The sequence below is a fragment of the Dunckerocampus dactyliophorus genome, chromosome 9 (genome assembly GCF_027744805.1).
Source record: "Dunckerocampus dactyliophorus isolate RoL2022-P2 chromosome 9, RoL_Ddac_1.1, whole genome shotgun sequence".
NCBI lineage: Eukaryota > Metazoa > Chordata > Actinopteri > Syngnathiformes > Syngnathidae > Dunckerocampus > Dunckerocampus dactyliophorus.
The window spans coordinates 19,606,663-19,628,021 of NC_072827.1; the positions used below are offsets into that span (position 1 = coordinate 19,606,663).

Consider the following 21,359-nt stretch of genomic DNA (forward strand, 5'->3'; position numbering starts at 1 on the left):
ACCGGGAGTAGATTCGACGCTTATCAACGGAAGCCGTTTGTGAACGTAATTACAAACGTAATATTTTATGTACACAAATAAGATATTAAGGTGTATTTTATATATTTTTTCAACGTGCCTTTTTCCTTTAGTCTGTCGTTTTATATGTGACGAATCTACTTCCAAGTGCCTACTATACGTCACGCTAACGTTTACACGACTGACAAATCCACTGCCTGTCAGGCAACAAGCTAAGTGAGCAGTGTTACTTTGAAGCCTCGCAATTACATTTCTGCCCGCAGCGATATAGTGCACACGTTTTAAAACGAATTAAATTCACAACTTAAGAGTCGCTTGATTCAACAGCATTTTTCTTTTTAAAAAAGCCGCTTAAAGCTGCTCTGGGGGCGGAGTGTCTGCAAAGTGTTGCGCCGATTGGGGCGCTCCATCGGGGGACGAGAGATGGCGTGCTTGTTGGAGGCCCCTCTCCGCATCAGTGTGCTGTCTGTGAGTGTCTTGCATATTCAATTAGTACTTTGTAGTTCCACTGCCCCCCACATATTGTTGTACCTGATTAAGACCAACTAGTTGACACAAATCTGGAGTCGTCAAACTAGACTAGCTTCTTGTGTCCCCATGTTAGCATACAAGCTAAGTCTGTTAGCGGTCCGCCTCCTGTAGTTGCACACCACAAGTGAGTACTCGTTTCAATCATACAGCTCGCACGGACAGGCGGGGATGTTCGGACAACGGTGATGGCCGTGTGCACTCGCCCTGTCGGCGTGTTTGGCGAGGCGAACCGAGCGTACGACGGAGCTGTCAGTGTCACCCGGAATAGGTTAGCGGCTAACCGCTGCGAGTTGTCACAACTGTTCATTGTAAGAAAAATCTCATCTGTTTGTTACACTTTGCTTAAATACGGCATTTATCCCTCCAAATATCCACAGTTCGTTCCCTAATGTTGAAGTCAACTTCAAATATGACGTGAAACGAAATGCCGTTAAATTAGCCGGCTTAGTTAGTTAGCGGTTAGCTGCCATAAACTGTCAGAGCCAACATCTGAATTACCACGTTATTCTGCAAGCACGGTGGACAGTGACAATGATTGACAGGCGTTACTTATTGTGGGCAACGCCACATTTGGCGTCATGACCGGGTCACACCATGTAGACGGTTCTAGCTATCACTGACAATAACAAAACTTTGATAGCGGGTGTCACATGCAGCTGCAGGGTGCCAAACTACTAACTAGTATTAACCCTTCGGCGTCCTGGGCAGGATTTAGCAGGTTTTACCTACTTATGTGTTAAGTGTTTACCTTTATTTTTCACTGTCTATAGAACTGTTTATCTTGTCTCAGTTGGTTTTCCTTTTCAAAAACGCGTACAATTTTAGCCAACAAATAAGTCCCGTTTATTTAACAAAAAAAAAAATTGTCCACTAAAAGAAAGCCCCCCCCCCCCACCGGTTTTTATTGCCGGGCTTTACTTTGATTTTCAGTGCGGGCGTCTTTCCTTTTGTCCTACACCGAAAGTGCATACAAATGAACAATATACAGTATGTGACAGAATTACAAAGTCAGTGTGAATATTATTGATCACAAATCTGGATTTACTTAATGAATTTTACACCATCTGATGACACATGTAGTTTGAAAGCTTCTGTGTGACTGCTTCATAATGCTATGCCATCTATTGTGCTGTGCCTGCATACACGGTGGATACTGTGTCGTGGACTCCTGAGAGTTAAGGGGCTCTCATAGGCGCGTGCATAGAATGACAATGTTGACACACTTTGACAGCGACTAGTTTATTAGTAAACACGGATTTGATGCATAACTGAGGAAATACAATGCCAGGTTTTCCGGTGTTAGTTTGGTCATTCATGTACTTGTTTTCTTCCTGTATTGTAGGAAGTCACTGCCACAAGTCGCCATTATGTGGACCGCCTGTTCGACCCCGACCCACAGAAAGTCCTGCAGGGAGTCATGTAAGTTCGTCTCATGTCAACCAATGAGGCGTTTTAAAATCAACAACAAGCACACACTTGTTCTTCTCTCAGTGTTTACATGTAGTCTCAAAACACTTTTCGCTGAATCCACTTTGGTTCTTTTTATTTTTAACTTCGGAAGAGCTCTGGTTACAGCTTCTAGTCAGCGGTACTTTTCCACAAGCCCTGCTGCCATTTGATAGCGTTTGGCACACTTGCAGAACACAGGAAATGTTGCGTACATGTTAATGCTATGAAAAAAAATGAGTGCACAGTATTGTGTAAATCTTATGATACAGCATCTTAAAACTAGACATGCATATAACCAAAGACAAATGTACTTTAAAACATTGCACTAATTTCTCTCCATGGTGTGTTTGTCTCCACAGAGACATGAAGAATGCTGTAATTGGCAACAATAAGCAGAAAGCCAATCTTATCGTCCTGGGAGCTGTGCCGAGGTAAGCGCCGCCCTCAGTTCATATTTCACATTCTCATCTGGAGTGATTCTTTTCCCAAATTTTTTTAATTGAAAGACAAAAGGCAACCTTTATATATGAACCATAAACCAGTGTATCAGTTGACACATTATGTGATTAATTTATGTATTTGTATTAATATAAACATTTCATTCCCTTTCATTTCTACACAATAAAAGCTGTATACAATGAAATGGATGTTGGTGGATTTTTCACATGTATATAAAATGTTCTTAGAGGAAATCGTGGACATAAAAATAATTCAGGGTCATCATAACACCATACAGGAAATGTTTAAAGTAACATTTTACTATTCTTAACTGTGTAAAAAGAAGTTAACCACTGTAAAACACAAAAACAAGAACACAGTTTACCTTCATTTTGACGCTGCTGCTGCTTTGAGCACGCCTACGTCTAGTCACTTCTTGTCAATATTCTTCTCTTCGCACCCTCCTTGTCTCTAAAAACGGCACAGCAAGACAAAAAGTGAAACACACATTCAACCCTTTAATTCCACACTACAAATTTAGTAATTTTGTGTAACCCTGCTAGTGAATAAACAAACCTGTCAGCAGTTGTAATAACACAACAGTTATGTGTGTTTTACAGGTTACTGTACCTTCTCCAGCAGAGCTCGTCCAGCCTGGAGCTGAGGACAGAGTGCGCAGTGGTCCTGGGCAGTCTCGCCATGGGCACGGAGAACAACATAAAGTCCCTGGTGGACTGCCACATCATCCCTGCCCTTCTTCAAGGTTGGCATACTCAAAGACTCCTTTGTAGAAAGCGGATGGAAGTAGGGGAGTAGAGTAGAATATTACAATGATTAGTTCTTTTGTTTCATGCAGGTTTGCTGTGTCCTGACCTGATTTTCATTGAGGCTTGTCTTCGATGTCTCAGAACAGTCTTCATCAGTCCGGTCACACCTGTGCAGCTGCTCTACACTGTAGGCACACGTTTTTCTACTTACTTTTCCCCCTACCACAAAAGCCCACATGATTTTTTTTTTTTTACCCCTCTATCCCCAGGACCCCACTGTGATCCCGCATTTAATGTCTCTACTGAGCAGCTCACACAGGACGCAAGAGTACACCACGCAGATCTTCTCCCACTGTTGTAAGGTATTTGGTTGGTATTGGCGTGCACACAGTCTACACAGTCTTGGCGGGAATGAGACTCCATGAGATTGTCGATTTTTATTTTTTGCCTCCAGACACCAGAGCACCAGACAGTTCTGTTCAACCACGGCGCCATTCAGAACATTGCCCCATTGTTAATATCACCCTCTTATAAGGTAAGCTAATACATAATACATCAGAATAAGGTACTTTTTTCAGTTATTATAATTCACAAATTCTACAATATGAATAATGTATTGAAATTAATGTTTATTAGTGTACATTTTTTTATTAAGTCTTTTAGAATGCTATTAAATAGGATTAAAAAATTCCTTCATACAAAGGCGGCCTTCTAAAAAACCTTCTCTATAATAACACATAATACTCTCTGTGGTTAAGTAAATAAACTAAGGAAATAAGGTGTGTTTTTATTGAAAAGACTTGAATTTTGTGTTTTCAAAGTTTGAAAAGTACTTGAATTTCTGATAAAGTGCTCGGAATTAAAGCAGTGGTTCACAAACTTCTTACAGTTGCGTAACGCTTCAGACATCTGACCTGAAGCCACATACCCACTACTCCTGCACACTTATCTTAATTAACTTTAGATATTTGACATAATTAATTGGTTAATTCATTTTTTGTACGTCCGGGTCAAAAATGTGTATTTTGCATGGTCACATTTTGATAAAATTTCACAAGCACTGATAAATGCTGTAATCACCCAACATATCTTTTTTCCAGTTTGATGTTGGCATCCTTTCGTTTGAATGGGTTGAATTTGAGCTTCACTTTTTTTGGCCACTCACGATGGCTATGGTTTGAGTCTGCATATTTATTTAATAGGTTATTATTTGATAGGGAACGTTTATCATTGCACAGCAGTATCTGAAGTACAAAAATACATAAAACCAATGATAAAGCCTCATTTTGGGGGAATCCCCATGCACAGTGACAGTGACCCTTTTCAATGTGATGGCCAATGCAAAGCTTTGCCATTTTTAGGTGCGGATGCAAGCATTAAAATGTTTCTCAGTGTTGGCGTATGAGAACACTCAGGTCTCCATGACGCTGGTAAATGGTGAGTACTTAGTGTGTCGTTAAGCGCTAGCCTCATTCGATTGCACCGATCAAGCTGAGAAGGTTTTGTTGTGTGTTTGCAGTGCTGGTGGAAGGCGAGCTGCTCTCTCAGGTATTTGTTCAAATGATGCAAAGGGATCAGCCCATTGAAATGCAGCTAACGGCTGCCAAGTGGTGAGTAAAGTAGGGTGGAGGCCATCATGTTTTGTTTTTTTTTTAAATGCTTGTGGTGCATCTCTTTGACGTGCCTTCTTTCTGCATCAGTCTCACGTACATGTGTCGAGCTGGTGCCATCAGGACAGACGACAGCTGCATCGTGCTAAAGGTGATGCTTTAGCACTTGTCCACTCGCCGTGATGTTAAGATGCGTGTGTGACCTCATATTGTCGTCGACACAGACGTTGCCATGCCTGGTGCGCATGTGCAGCAAGGAGCACTTGCTAGAGGAACGCGTTGAGGGAGCAGAGACGCTGGCCTTCCTCATGGAGCCCGACGTTGAGCTACAGAGGATCGCCAGCACCACCGACCACCTGGTGGCCATGTTGGCTGACTACTTCAAATACCCTAGTTCTGTGTCGGCCATCGCTGATATCAAAAGGGTGAGTCGCTGAAATGGGAGTTCGCTTGTCATTGAAGTTTGAGTCCACATTTGTTGTTGGTGACACGTTTTTCTTGTCTGACCGCACAGCTGGACCATGACCTTAAGCACGCACACGAGCTGAGACAAGCCGCTTTCAAACTTTATGCCTCGCTGGGCTCCAACGACGAGGACATCCGCAAGAAGGTGCGCTGTCCTACTCTTTTTCCATGATGATACATTCCATATGTGCATGTACCATGGTGCCATCAACTCTTACTTTTATCAAGATTACAGAGACAGAGAACATGATGGACAGGATAGTCAGCGGCCTGTCAGAGTCCAGCATTAAAGTTCGCTTAGCCGCTGTCAGGTAAGTCCACTTCCTGGTCCGAAGATGACGTTGGTAGTATTTCTTAATCTTAAAATGTTTAATGTTCTAGATGTCTACATAGTCTCTCAAGGTCTGTGCAGCAGCTGAGGACCAGCTTCCACGACCATGCTGTGTGGAAGCCTCTCATGAAGGTAAGTGGAAGGAAACGTTAGGGCTTGATTTTAAAAGGATGCCCCACCGTGGTAACTGGTTGGTTTGGATGCAGCTGTTGCAGAATGCTCCTGATGAAGTTCTGGTCATGGCGTCGTCCACACTATGCAACCTCCTGCTGGAGTTCTCGCCCAGCAAAGAGGTAGACGTGATCAAATAAACACATACCTTTTACATAATATACAATAATGGCAGTTTGTAGAGTGCAGACCTCTGCCATGGCCTCATCAATGTGCAGAAGCTTGTGAAGTTAGCAAAAAAATCAAACCAGTTGGCAAATGTGTGGGTTGGTGGCTCACCAGATCCGGCAGCTGGAAATGTGCTGAAAAAAATCTTCCTGGTGACAGTTGGCCTTCACTTTGTAATGCACATTCTGCATTCTACAGGACCGGAGTGGAACCAGCAAGTTTGGTGTAACATCTATTCTTTGTTTGCGTGTGTGTGTGTGTGCGCGCGCAGCCCATCCTAGAATCAGGGGTGATTGAACTACTATGCAGTCTGACTCAAAGCGAGAGTCCTGCACTAAGGGTCAACGGGATCTGGGCCCTCATGGTGAGCAATGTCTCCCCTCGACAAGCTTTTAGACCACTACAGAATCTAAAGTGTGTGTGTGCGTGTACACGTAGAATATGGCGTTCCAGGCTGACCAGAAGGTAAAGGTAGAGATCGTTCAGTGTTTGGGCACGGAGCAGCTCTTTCGTTTACTGTCCGACCCAGACGCTAACGTGCTGATGAAGACGCTGGGTTTGCTACGGAATGTTCTGTCCACGCGACCTGTAAGAATACACAGACACACACACACACACACACACACACACACACACACACACTTGGTAAAGAAAAAAGTGAGTAAAAGCCTGCATTAAAACTTCAACTTCTTTCTGGTGGTTGTCAGCACATTGATCAGATCATGAGCTCCCACGGCAAGCAGATCATGCAGGCAGTCACGCTCATCCTGGAGGCGGAGCACAGCGTGGAGGTCAAAGAGCAGGTGAGCGGCGTGGCCATTGCTGTGTCATTATTATCATTATTATTGCTGAATGTGTGCCAAACATCATTTAGACGCTGTGCATTCTGGCCAACATCGCTGACGGCAACACAGCCAAGGAGCTCATCATGACCAACGATGACATGCTGCAGAAAATCAAATACTACATGGTACATACTTCTATACACTAGATCCTCGCTATAGTGAAAACCTGAAACATGGACGCACCCATAAAATGTCTTTTTTTTGCCTAAGCCTTACAATATGCCTTACATACTTACCAATGATAATGCAAAATGATCAATAGAACAGACGGGATTCGAGTCAGTCTTGTCTTTAGCCTGGTCATCAGGCCACCATGACAACCGTGCTACCATCTGTTGCGGAGCTGCCTCCATCTCCCTCTAAAGTAGCTAGTGGTCGGTCGTACGTGGCTTCGCAGGGTGCTGGGTCCTCCTGGCTAGCTGTCACAGAAGGCGTTTCTCCAATATCCACACTGCTTGCCTGTTGTAATTCCAGTAAGGACTTGGTCGTATATTAGCTTGTGTTAATCTTGCTTCAAGTTTTTAGGTCGGGTTGTAACAAAGTTGAGCTCGTGCTGCTGCAGCCACACAGGGCACCGCCATCTTAAACCTACAGCGCGTCATTACATACATGTATGCTGTATTATTATGCAGTACATTTGATGCTTTATCACATATTTATAAATTATTACCAACGTAGGTTGAATGAGATGGGTTTTCTGTGGGAAAAAAAATAGCTTATTTTCGGAAAGAAAAAGCATGAATGGACTCTTTTGATAAGAAGTCAGCGAAAATGCGGATCCACAGTATACATACTGTAATATTTATAATAAGTTATTCTATAGTTAACACTTTTTTTGGCTGCTTTGACTTCCCTCAGGGTCACTCCAGTGTAAAGTTGCAGTTGGCCGCCACCTTCTGCATCTCCAACCTCATCTGGAACGAGGAGGACGGTAAAAGCACACAAAAGCACACATTAGAGTGGGTGATGGGCAGTTTGTCAATTGGTAGGGTTGTCACGAGACACTCGGTTCACGAGGCGAGACAATACACAAGGTTGGGTGTATGAGGACAAGACGAGATTTTATCTTTACTTTTGTGAGAAGTACAATTAAATAAAAGACAATATATTGCAATCTACTGATATAATTTCTAATACATTACACTCTTCTGCACTGTGTGTGTAGGCTATCGGCCCCGCTGCCACCAGCCGAAACAAAGAGTCTGTATGACTGACAAAAGGGCTCACTCCATTCATGCCGTTGTTCTATGGAGTTGCTGAAACCAATGCAGTCTTTCTGCCTGTTCATTATTGTATTAATATATTTATTATCGTTTCCAAGCCTAGTGCCCACAAGAGATTTTTTTTCTGAACGGGGAATCTCGTCATGTTTTAATCTCGCGAGATCTTGTGACATCCCTATCAATTAGCGGTGAATGGTCAAGATAGTCAATTCTACCGGCGACTCATTCCGGAATTGTCTTTCTCGCTGCTGTTAGGTTCTCAGGAGCGTCAGGACAAGCTGCGGGAGTTGGGCTTTGTGGATATATTGCACAAACTCTCACAGGCTTCAGACACCAACCTCAGCGACCGGTGAGTCCAAGCAGCTCACAGTAACACACAACACGACATAATACGAGCACCTGCCTGGCGTCCTTCCCATTTTCAGGGCCAAGACGGCGATGCAGCAGTACCTGGCGTGACCACAGGGAGGAGCTGACAACCTTCACTCACTGGAGGACGTGCTGTATTGTTTGGCTTTTTTTGGGTTGCACAAAAGACATCTTTTTTGGTTCTCTTTTTTTTTTTTTTAAAGATACAGACCTCCCTTGCAGTCATGAACGGTTTTGGACACATTCACTGTCTTGAAGTGATGTTCACAATGAAGTGAGGTTTGTAGCGTTGTGATGTGACCGTTGAGGAAAGTGGATTACCTTTCCTCTTGTTATTTTTACATTTTTGTGATTCAGGATGGGACGTTTTTTCTCCTCAAGGATACCTTTAGAAGATAAACACAGAGACGGCTTATTTTGAAATGTGGTTGTTTTCATTATTGTGGATACATACCTCGTAAATATATAAATATATATATATATATATATGAGCATATAAATATCTATTTTTGGAATGTTATTTCCCAACGGCCCCCCCCTTGAGTTGCGTTGTTTCAACCTGTCCCAGCACACTCCTGTTTAGAGGTAAACATGATTGTCTTCAGTGTGCCTAATAAAGTGGCACATAAAAGTACTTTCTTCACATTTGTTTGGCATGCCAGTTAAACAAAGATGCACTAAGATAAAGAGATTGCGATTAGACCCCCTTGTGGACGCTAAAGTGCAGCACACTGAAAGCCTCATGAGTCAGTCCTTCCTCAGTCATGTTTTAAGTTAAGTTTTCCCCCCAGAGTGTTTGTTCCCTGACATTTCAGACCTCACTGAAGCTCTGATAGGATGAATTATCACTGAAAATATATGCAGTCAACATGCTACTGTGTTCTACTCCTTTGGCTTATTTAATCATTGAAAGTTTAGCCTGGCCTAGTGGTTAGCAAGTTGGCCACACAGTCAGGAGATCGGGCAGACCTGGGTTCAAATCTCCGCTTGGGCATCTCTGTGTGGAGTTTGCATGTTCTCCCCGTGCGTGGGTTTTCTCCCGGTACTCCGGTTTCCTCCCACATTCCCAAAACATGCATGTTAGGTTAATTGGTGACTAAATTGTCCATAGGTGTCTGTGTGAATGATTGTTTGCATACATGTGCCCCGCCTCTCGCCCAGAGTCATACCCCCGCGACCCTAATAAGGATAAGCGGCATAGAAGTTGAGCCTGTAGACTCTAGATTGGCCTGCACAGTCATGATGAATGCTTTCGACTCTACACACTGTAATGTTAAGTAGAAATGATGCCGAGACGTTGACTAGCTTGAGTCAGCTTTATTATAGGGCAATTACGTTTGTCCAAGATTGAAAACATGCCAGGTTTTGTCTCTGCAAACACTGAGGGTAAAAACAGGAGGTGTGGAAGAAGGTGGATCACCATCAAGAACAAGTGTCTCAGGTACAAGAATGGGTCTCAGGTAGGGCTGTCACAAGAATTACAAATTATGAAATACAAAATTACGAAAAATACAATTAAAGACCACTAGTGGTGCTCAAGCGGAGGCGAACGTTCACTGGCAAAAAAAAAACCACTACATTTTGTAGTACAGAAGTAAGATAGCTAGCGTTAACCAACTAGTTAACACAGCTGATATGACAGACATATATATGTTGACGCCGCATTGTGCGCTGAGCTGCACATCGTCGCCGCCATATGGGATGTGTCAAGGCTACGCTGTAAGTGAATACTTGCTTTCATAAAACACCTTTTCTACAAAGAAATTGAAGTTAATGCCTCTCGTTTGCACATTCACACACGCACTAATATAATTGGGAAACAGTCACCAAAAACAATGTATTTGATCTTCTCAGATGGCTAAGATAAGAACTTTATTGATCCAACACAGGAGTAATTCATATTACATTATAGCTATAGAGCACAAAGTAGTGCCAAAGAACTATACACTGTTTGTGTATGTATGTGTGTGTATGTATATATATATATATATATATATATATATATAGTGTTATATAGTTTTAATGCAATAACATAAGAATATAAAATAAGAACATGAAAGTTATCAATCTAAAAATGAGCAAATTCATGTATTTTAAACAATACACCTTTAACTATAAATCTTGACAAAAATAAATCAAAACACAAATGTATTCTTATATAAAATATGCAATACATTAATTTATCTACTCAGAGATGGGTGGAGTAGCCAACAAAACTACTCATTTAAGAGTATTGTTAGCTTAGAACAATTTACTCGAAAAATGTAAAAGTATATTGCATTAAAACTACTACACGTGTGTGTGTGTGTGTGTGTGTGTGTGTATGTATATATATATATATATATATATATATATATATATATATATAGTTTTGCGAAAGTTCTTATCTTAGCCATCTGAGAAGATCAAATACGTGTTTTTGGTGACTGTTTCCCAAGTATACGTATTAGCCTTGACACATCCAATATGGCGGCGAGGTTGAACTACTTGTATCTCAGCAGTGGATAAACCCACTTAATGCGATGTCTGTTGCTGATGTATTAGCTGGTTTTACTTCGGTTAGCTTCCCAGGTTAAACCACACAATAAGGACATTGCTTACCTTGGAGCTCCTGGAGGATGACAATTCTCATTCTGTCAGCAAAAACAAGTCAAAAGAATTGAGCGCCGGAGAGAAAATGACTGACCAGTGGGCGGAGCTTCACCTGTGCTGCTCCGTGATTGGCCATTGTTATTGGAACGTGGCTGACCGAAAGGTCATTTAGCTTTATTTGTGTTACATTCTCTACTTTGTCAGCGAATATAGGCGCAGCGGGCAGTAAATTAGGTACAACTGCACAATGTAATAAGATTGCGACTGTCAAATATAACAATATGGTTGTTGTTATGGTTGTAAGTGGAGTACAATTGCGCTGCATCACACAACTAATATTTTGCAAAAGGAGAGGGTCAAAATATTAGAAACAGTTGTCAGTATGATGCAGTGCACACTTGAAGCTTCTACCTGGTTTGCCTAATGAAGTGTGCAGTAAGCATCAATCATCACAGCAGTCAAAACTATGAAAACCATGTTTATTTATTGTCATAACCCCGCTTGAGTCGAGAGTCATTTAACAGCATTCTTCATTTTGATTTGATTTTATTAATAAAATACATCTGAGACCCCCCACAGGGTTGTTTGTCTCTACAAGACCATCCCACAGGGTTTATTTGTCTACATGTTAGCCGCCCGGTGTGGCTCCAAACGCAGGCACATTCCTCATGCAACAAAAACTGTGACATGCATTGGATTACCCCCAAAACTAAATACATATCAGACCACTGATACACCACCTGCCTGCACCACCTCAAAGTGAGTCTCTTTGAGAAAATAAAATCTAGTTTACTTGTTAGTGATGTATCATGGGTAGTGTAATTTTGTAGTAGCTCAGCATTTGGCAAAGGGGAGTGTGTGTGTGTGTGACTGCTACATATAGAGATCATCAAGAAAAATATCCCACATTTATTTTCCCAAATTGTGTTTTGGGATCAAGGTGCAAAGATTTATCAGATGGCTTTTTTAAAATGTTCTCACTTGCTCCAAAAATGCCTGATGTCGGGAGTGTGTTGAGGCGGAGAAGGCACCAATGGTTGGATGGCTAAAGCTCAGGAGTGACGTGTGAAGGTTGTAAACAGTCCTGATCAACTGTGACCTATAGATGGATGGGGTACTAGAGTGACTTCAACCACCTACACTATGTTTCATTCATAAATGGCAATTTTGTCTTTGGCACACAATAAAAAAATGCATGATTTGTTAAGTTCAGGGGTGCCCAAATATTGACCACTTTGATATTCTAACTGTTTTGTTGAATAAACGTGCAAAAAACAATCCAGTGCAGGTCAAGAAACGCCAACCTCTCAACTTTGCAAAAAAAAAAAAAGCCTCACAATATGGCTCATTTAACTACCTACCACTTCTTGATCAGATCTTATAAAAAAATTAACAGGGTTCTTTTAGCTCTAGGACAATTATCCCTTAGTTTAAAATCAGAGCGACCTTAGCTACCTGAGCTATCTTGGGTCACAAATCCTTTAAAATGAATAGGATTATTGTTATAGGGACCCCGGATGTATTCTAACCCATCTACTCATTCAAAAGCAGCAGGGTTCAATCTTAGATGTACAACAACAACCCCCGACAGTTTGAGTGCTAACCTTTACTGCTAACCTTTACCGAGAAACCAAATCTTCGACAGTAGCTAACTGGGCTAACTTGGGTCAAATGTCCTTTGAAATCACTAGAACTGTTGACAGAAGGACCTGAAAGTTCATCTTTTCATCTTGCGTAAAATCCCCAAACCAGCAGGGTTCCACATACACTACCGGTCAAAATTTTTAGAACACTCCAAAGAAAAAACCTACATTTCGAAGTGTTAAGATGGGTCTGTCTCTCTTCCATTGTTAATTGCCTTTTTTCTTACCATTTTTGTAGCAACAAGTTCAATACTGTCCAACTGATGCTCACGAGGGTATAGTGCCACAGTGTGTTCCAAACACTGCTTTTATGCAGACAGAGGAGGTAGTAAGTACTCCAGAAGGAATTAGTTGCACCAAATGCCAAGGCTTGATCCGCCTCAATTTCTGCAGAGCAGCTTTAAATTGTTGACCCATTTTGTGGTACCTGAAACAGGCATTTTTGTATAATTCTGAAATATACATTATTTTTCAGTTTTGGGGTAGCCTTACCTTTTTCTTGAACCTCTAGCACTTCACCCACTTATCTTTGTACCATTTCAAGCTATTCATTGGACTTGAACAACGACAAATTTCAATAAATAAATGGAAAAATTGGGGTGTTCTAAAACTTTTGACTGGTAGTGTATGCAGTCCTGGAAATAATGATTAGACCACCCTTGTTTCTTCAGTTTATTGTTCATTTTAATGCCTAACAACTAAAGGTACCTTTGTTTGGACAAATATAACAATGACAACAAAAATAGCTCATATGAACTTACCGTAAGTGATTTTGGTTATTATCAAAAAATATCTGTTATCGTCATTATATTTGTCCAAACAAATGTACTTTTAGTTGTACCAGGCATTAAAATGGATCAATAAACTGACGAAACAAGGGTGGTTTGATATTTTTTCCAACTAGTGTGTATAAAAGTTCAAGTTTGGGTTGCAAAATAGAGTGCCCTGTAGTGAGCAACCTGACCGTTTAACATTAGCTACCTCATAACTAGCTTGTATTGGATATCATTCCAAATCGACAGGGTTCCCTCTTCGACAACAATAAGTAGCTAGAGCGTTTACAGTGTTACTTGTGCTATCTTCAATCAAATGTCCTTTAAAATCTATGGGATTGTTGTTCCGAGTACCTGAGAGTTTGGTTTAGCTCATTTTATGTCAGAACTCTTTCCAAGTCAATAGGTGCACTGTAGGAGAATAACCCCCTCAGAGTTGACGACAACTGAAAATTAGAGCAACAAATAGACCCCCGTATAGTGGGCAACGTATGACATCAGATACCTCTGCCATCTAATCCCTGAAAGTTTGAAGGTTGTTTTAAAAATGGGTGCTCAAAAAGGACTGAGCACTCCGACCTTCGACATGAGCTACCTGGGCTATCTTGGGTCTGACAGGTTTTTTTTTAAATACATAGGATTCACATTTAATTCCTGACTGATTTAAAAAATGTGGCGGGAGGGGGGTGGGTGGATGACCGGGGCTGAATACGGTGTAGTCACTTTTTGGTGTGGGGTGGCAACTGATGAATGGTCAGTGGTTCTGTAACTACACTGAGATATGACCTTCACTTTGAAGGGGAGCAGACGTCCATGCTGGGTCTTAAATTAAACCAGTCTTGAATTCAAGGAGGTTCTGTTCATATGATACTGTAAAACTGCAAGGTGTGCTCTTGTAGATCCATCACATGACTGCTGGCTTTGTGTCCAACGACAACCAGTGCACCTGACGTTCCCTGATCTGGTCTCCTTTGGATCCATTTTTTTTTGTCCTGCTGCTACTCTCAGCTTGTCACTCACACTGCCGGCTCATCTTCGTCAATGAAGCTGATGTTCTCCGTGGAGGACCGCCCCCCTCCTGACTCGCCCTGCCACTCCTGCATCTCCATCTCCTGCAGGGGAGTGCCGCCCAATCCCGTGGGCTGGTGGAAGTGAGTGGCTTGATTGGGATGGAAATCTGCGGGCTGTCTGCCCCAGCCTGGTGAGTCCAGAGACAAAGGCAGGGAGAAGAGGGAAGGACGGGGGTACGTGATGGGGGACACAATGGGAATGGATGAGGAAGGTTTCAAATGGCGGTCCCTGGGTGAGGATGCAAGAGATGGGGGCGCAGAACAGTGCGGCGGCCACGGGGGTAGAGGCATGTCCTGGGATGGAGGTGGTGGGAGCAGACCTCCTCGTACAACACAGCTGGACGGTCGGGACAGTTGGGTGCCCCGACAGGAGGACATGGATGAAGATGAGGAGAAGGACATGGAAAAGGATAGAGATGGTGACGGAGTGCCAGAGGCCAGCGGTGGGTGGTCCTGCGGTGAGGACATAAACATGCTGGGGGAGGTTTTGGGGCTCCGCAAGATGAGCGATTCCTCAAGAAGTCCTTCCTTTGGCGAGGTGAGACTGGGGGCTTTGGATGGGGGCGGCAAGGGATGAGGCCTTTTTGGTGAATGAGGAGTCGGGAGAAGGCATCGTGACAGGTCCACGCCTTCGATATCGCCACAGTCCAACAGGGATTGATGAGTGTCTGGTCTCCGGAGGAGGGAGCATGGCGTGGCGGGAGGGGCCACCGCCAGACTGACGCTTGTCGACTGTCTGCTGGCACTGCTGGGAGGCGGGGTTAAGTTTGGCACAGCGGCTGCCAAGACGGGCTGTGGCGGTCTTTGCAGGAGGGGCTTAAGCAGATGGGTCATTTCCTGGAGCTCCTGGCTGAGCTGGGACACTTGTCTGGAGAGGTTGTTCATCTGTGTGGTAAACAAAGAGACACAGGAGCTAATGATGCTAACGTGTGCTAATTACTACCATCACATGCTGCAAAAGTATTGGGACGTATGGCCAGTTAAAAGAAGTGGAACCTACACAGAACATGAGTGGACTTATTTTACTTCCCTGAGGAACCCCTCCACTCCAAATTGATGGAGGTCTGATTGTTACTTTGGATGGATATTGCAGTGTTGCGTAAAATAATGCACGTGATATCCTGTATACAGTAATCTCTCCTTTATCGCAGTTACTTGATTCCAGACCCGACCGCGATAGAAGCAGGCAGTTGATAGTAGGAGTAGTAGTAGTAGTAGTAGAAGTTTCTGTGAAGTAGGAAATGGAATATTTTCGTGGTTACAGCATAGAATATCCGTTTAATGCTTAAAAATGCTTAATTTCGGCAAAACATACGTACAATTTTCTTAAATATGCACATTTTTGGACTAGCTGTAATCAACCACCAAACAGCGATCATTAATTAATTAATGTTTGGAAACCCACGATAGGTCGAGGGAGCGATGTTTGAACCGTGACGTGGCGAGGGCCGACTGGACACTAAACACTAACAGCCTGATCTACTGGAGGTTTGCATGTATAAAAACACATACAAACTTGATGGCGTGTGCAAAGCTGAAATACGAACAGGATGCAACGAGGCTTGCGTCTGCGAGATGAGCAAGATAACACTCACAGTCCATTTTGTGTCCTTGCCTTAATGAATGAACTGAGTATATGCAGAGTATCAGAATGCACAAAATATTGGGAGGGGTCTATGCAAATGTAATGATTTTACAGCCGCATTGTGATTTATCAAATGTGAAAGCTGAAACCTGTTTGCGGTCGGTACTATAGCATCTTTTTTTGCACGTTTGAAAGGCAGGTGCAAACTGATGTGTCATGCACGGCCATAGCGGTGAGGAGGAGGTATACAATATGTTAAAGGACACACGACGGAGAGAATCTTCTGTGCCCTTATCAACATATTTGGACTGTCAGATATAAAAATAGTAGAGACATATCGTCTATCCAGCAATGCCACTTTTGAGCTACTCTAAGGGCTGATTTGGAGTCAGTTCCAAAAAGGAACCCTGCCATACCTCCTATGGAAGAATTCCTTGCAACACTGCATTTTCTTGCATCTGGATCATTCCAGCTCACCATGGCTGTTAGTGCTGGTGTAATGAAGAGCCGTGCACTCCTGTTGCCTGTCGTAACGCAATAGTGTGGATTTCAGCTGGCTATGCAGCTATGTAAGTAATGCATGTAGAAGTAGATAACGCTACTTAAGTACATTTCACACGTTCACATGAATATCATAACCTAATAAATCATACATTTTTGCCATGTAATAGGTTGTAGTGTAAAACACCGGGCCGGTTCGGCCCCACCCGCGGACCGGTACTGGGCCGCAGGAAGCTTTCAGGTGCAATGATAAAAATGAAAAAAAAAACGCTTAAAAAATACATTTGTAAATAAGTACATCACATTTTCTGTAAATGCATCTCAATTTGAGCATGTATATGTTGTTTGTTGCAGGTGTTTTTAGTTTTACACAATACATAATAAATAAGACACATTAGATCACTATAAAGTACGAACCCCAGCCCCCCGGGAACCTACCTACACGCACCACCAAACACCTCGGTCACCCGGACATTTGTGGGAACACGAGTCGGTCCGTGGGTCAAAAGAGATTGGGGACGGCTGGTGTAAAACATGTACACAACATATTCTAGTGTTTGTGTGCGTCCTCGACCAATACTTCCAACTCCATTTTGCTTTAGACCTCATTTTTTGTTTACTGCCACTCTGCTCTCCCAAATTCCGTGGCGACAGCCGGTACCTCACACAACTACCTCAATCACATAGGGCTGTCCGCACCACTTTTGCACCTGTTAAAAATTGCTATTTTTTTCGTTTGCTTAGCGCCTGTTATTTGGGATCTTAGTTCATTAACTAAAAGGACAAAATAATTGGGCCACGTGGCCATTCAAACTACAGGATGTGCAACCTTTATAGAAAACAAACGGGCTTAAAACACTTTCCTGAAGAACTCCTCCAATCAAAAAAAGCAATCAAATAAAACAGCGTCTGCGGCATTTTCCCAAATGTTTTCCTAAGATGAAGAATTTAGATTCAATCGCTAACTAAAGCCTGGATTGATTAATGTATTGATTAAGAGGCGGAGGCTCAATACTTTGGTGTAAGCAGTGTAGTATGGCCAACTTTCCAGGTGCATTGTGGTCTTTGTAGGTGTTGTACATCCTCAAAAACACCACATCATCATTTGTCATGTGGTCTCTGGATATCTGCACTTCCTGAATGAGTATTTGTTTTTCTACTGCATGGAGAGCTTTGATTCATAAATCTAGCAAATTAAACCAGTATACAACAACTCACCTCCTCTGTTAACTTGTACACACTCTGCTTAATCTCGGATGAATCCCGGTTGCCTACACACAAACACACACACACGCACACGCACACGCACAGTGTTAATGTTATGAATCCTCCACAGACCAGCGGTCGTTTAGTTACTGTAGTGTTACCTGGATACGGGGAGGGCGGTGCTGCAGGTGACATGCTGGGACTGAACTCAAACTTCTGGGATGACATGGAACTGTTCTCCGTTTCGATGCCGTCCACAAACCTGCAGCAGATGCATGAAAAATGAGACACAAAACACAATAAAGCTGTATTCATCCACACTACAAAACGCTTAATGACCCCTCCACCAATGCCTGGCGGTGCTGAAGCAGCCTATGGTAGCATAACACTTAAGACTAAAGTTACACGGGTAGTGTTTCCAATACTTGATCAGAGTTTAATTGATTGAAAGCGTACGCAATGTAACGTCGAACTGCAGCCCGTCTCTGGCGCAGTGGCCTTTTGGGTTGCCATGGAAACTAGACTCTTATATTGCCTCAACAGCTGCAATGTGAGCCCCGCAATGGTTCTGTTTACTAGTCCCAGCCAGTCAACATACGTGTGTGTGTGTTACCTGGGGCTGAGCTCGGGGGGTGCGCCGCTGAAGCTGACCACAGGTATCTGTAGGGTGGTGGGGCGGGATTGCTCAGCAGGGGAGCGGAAGGGTCTGGGTGGCAGCAGAGGGGAGCGCAGTGGGGAGTTGAGCCCCCTGTTGAGGCGCAGCGGGGAGCGAGGCGCGCGGGAAATCAAGTTCTGCTCCTCGTCGCCCTCCTCGTCCTCCCGGATGGAAGGGAGCTTCTTCACTAGACCACCATTGCTTTCCCAGTCGGCCTGACACAGACACACACAAAGAGGTCAAGACTGGTTAGAAAACTGGTAAATGTGTATGCAGAGGGATATCTCACTTTGGCAACAAAGTACTCAACTGATGGGTGGCGAACAGCATGTAATTCTTTGCTTCCGCCAGTAGGTGGGAGACAAGCACCGCTTTACATTTTACATAGTTGGCATTTCATATGAACGCTCATTAACCACAATATTAGGTACATCTGCACTATCCAATGCGAGGACAATTCTGCCTCTGTGAAGAAATAATGATGCTGACCTTGACTTTTTAAAATAACAACAACAATAATAATTATAATAAATCCCGCAGAGTGTAGTTTCAGCAAGTCCACCCGCTCTTTTTAATGCCTATATAAAATAATACTTAACAAAATAAAATTTAATTTATTACAAATAATCAGAAACAGATTTTTCGTGATTTGTTTAAATAACAAAATGACAAAAAATCTGTAAGAACGAGAAGTGTTTCTGCAAGAAAAAAAAAAAGATAAGGAAAAACACGACTACACATCACAAGTTTTCAAAATAAACAATAAATGCTGTATATTAGTAGAATAATGTATACGATTATGAATGTGTAAAAATAGAAATATCGAACTAAGTAAACAAATACATGAATAAATAAACACAAATAAAACAAATTGATAATTATATTAAATAAATATTGATAAATAAATAATATACAAAATAATATTTTATGTATTAAATTAATATAATAAAATCAAAACATACGCCATAGATACATAATACAAATACATATTTATAATTTTGATAAATTTATTTTATGTTTATTTATTAACACATTAATGCAATAAAATTAGGATTTGTTTTCTTAATTTTCTGACTTTATTCTTTAAGTAAAATCAAATACAAACATTTTTCTTGAGAACAATAAGAAGTCCTGTACTTTAAAATAGAATCAATGACTAATTGCATGTTAGGATTGTTTGTCTATATGTGCCCTGCGATTGGCTGGCGACCAGTCCAGGGTGTACCCCGCCTGTCGCCTGAAGTCAGCTGGGATAGGCTCCAGCATACCCCCGCGACCCTAATGAGGAGAAGCGGCATTGAAAATGGACGGATGGACAGATGGACTAATAATAATTTCATTCCATATCTAATAATGCACGCATATTCTCATTTGCGTCTCTCCCTCTTCATTGCTGATCTTTGTCTGCTCAGCATCCTATTGTTCATCTCCCATCTCCTCCCCCCCCCCCATTCTTCCTCCTGTGGCACAGTAATTTATTTTTAGCCCCTCTTGTTCTAATTTTAGTTTGCAGCTCCAGAGGCATCTGAGGGACCCTGCATGTGCGATTGAGTGCGCGCTCGCCTGATGGTTGGCGTGCCAATCGTGCGTCCGCATATTGCTGTTGTGCAGGGCCGTGCATATAGTACAGCACGTGTTATATAGCAAGGCGTGCACTTGACTTCCATCCCTATACCCACCCACTCATCCATCCATCAAGCTATAACGCACACACACACATCAGTTATCCAGCTATCCATACATCCACCTACTCATTCATGCATCCCTTCATCCATACGAACATCCACCCACCCCCTCATCCATCCATTCATCAGCTAGCACAAACGGCCATTGTAGACTTTTCCATTCATCCATGCGCCTGTAACTGTGGTCATCCTGCGCAGTCACAGACCACACATCCCCACTGATTGAGAGTTATGTCGAGCAGTGCTAGCTAATGAGCTTAAAGCCCTTGACTCCCAACCCACTGACCAGCGTGGCTTTTGAGTTGTCGGGGAGTGAGGTCTACTGAATGTTCTAGCACACAACTAAGCTAGCAGTTATTCTTTACATACCCATACATCCACCCATCCATCCACTCAACCATGTACCCCCATCCCGCCACCCACCCATCCTTCTATCCATCCATCCACATATCCACCCATGCATGCATCCATCCATCCCTCCATGCAGTTGGCATACCAAATGCTGTGGCTGGTGAGTGTGTGTTGGACTTTGGGGTGTTTCCATTACTACCAGCCCTAGTGTGCATAAATAAGCAACACATCCGTCTCCTCAGCTGTCCTCCACATGCGCTCTTGTGGACAAAAGCGCAATCGTGTCATGTGTGTGAGTTGGAGTGGACTCTGCAGTAAAAAAAAGCACTGCAGTAGAAAAGGAAGAGGAGAAAAACAAAGCTAGCCAAAGTGTACAGTCTTTCTCCACCTCCGCGGCTGGCTGGTCTATTTTTACCCGTCGTGATCCAATCTTAGCAGCAGCTGCAGGGGACGCAGCCAGCCAGGGAGAGCCCGTGCTTCCCCCCCGCTCTATTTTTAGCAGCAGAACAGCTTCAAACAGCAGCACTGAGCTATTCTGGGCTCCCACTGCTGCTGCACCCGCTATGCTGTTTGTGTGTCTGACTGCACACTGTGGTGTCAACATTCACACGTGTGTGTAGTAAACTCATGTTAGCCAGGTCATGCATAGCTTTCATCCACCAAAGAGACCTCCTCTTAAGGTGAGCGTCACCTGAGGCTTTTATTTTGCATGTCGGAGGCTGCACGTGGAAGTGTGTGATTGTGCATTTTAAAGCACACACCGCCCGCATAGCAACACTCCCTACGCACGTGTGCCTGTCTTCAGTTTACACTAATTCACATTTTGTAAGTGTCACATTCGTCGTCCAATCGAGGCGCTTTATGCATATGCTTAAAGGTGATTGGCTCCAAATTACACTTCTTTCACCCAAAA

General features: G+C 42.9%; 2 protein-coding genes across 3 annotated transcripts in view; one reads left to right on the forward strand and one right to left on the reverse strand.

The window, feature by feature from the left end:
* Positions 1-207: 207 nt before the first annotated feature.
* Positions 208-8,876, forward strand: armc8 (armadillo repeat containing 8). Of its 2 annotated transcripts, XM_054786548.1 has the most exons (22): positions 208-486; positions 1,892-1,968; positions 2,358-2,429; positions 3,057-3,199; positions 3,293-3,390; positions 3,473-3,565; positions 3,658-3,738; positions 4,565-4,640; positions 4,723-4,813; positions 4,904-4,964; positions 5,038-5,238; positions 5,328-5,423; positions 5,507-5,589; positions 5,660-5,741; positions 5,816-5,902; positions 6,220-6,312; positions 6,387-6,536; positions 6,656-6,751; positions 6,823-6,918; positions 7,652-7,724; positions 8,272-8,365; positions 8,442-8,876. In XM_054786548.1, the coding sequence occupies exons 1-22, from the start codon at positions 442-444 to the stop codon at positions 8,473-8,475; spliced, it is 2,022 nt and encodes a 673-aa protein (XP_054642523.1). In that variant the 5' UTR covers positions 208-441; the 3' UTR covers positions 8,476-8,876. The 2 variants fall into 2 exon arrangements, with proteins under 2 accessions (XP_054642523.1, XP_054642524.1); XM_054786549.1 differs by lacking the exon at positions 208-486 and having other exon boundaries at positions 1,913-1,968; positions 3,076-3,199.
* Positions 8,877-9,667: 791 nt separating this feature from the next.
* The window catches only part of kcnh3 (potassium voltage-gated channel, subfamily H (eag-related), member 3), a 100,710-nt gene continuing 89,018 nt past the window's right edge, over positions 9,668-21,359 (reverse strand). The window contains exons 13-16 of the mRNA XM_054786547.1: positions 18,369-18,625; positions 17,917-18,017; positions 17,768-17,820; positions 9,668-15,348 (exon numbers count right to left, since the gene is read on the reverse strand). Coding sequence (XP_054642522.1) covers positions 14,410-15,348; positions 17,768-17,820; positions 17,917-18,017; positions 18,369-18,625 — 1,350 coding nt within the window. The 3' untranslated portion in view covers positions 9,668-14,409. The remainder of the gene's footprint in view (positions 15,349-17,767; positions 17,821-17,916; positions 18,018-18,368; positions 18,626-21,359) is intronic.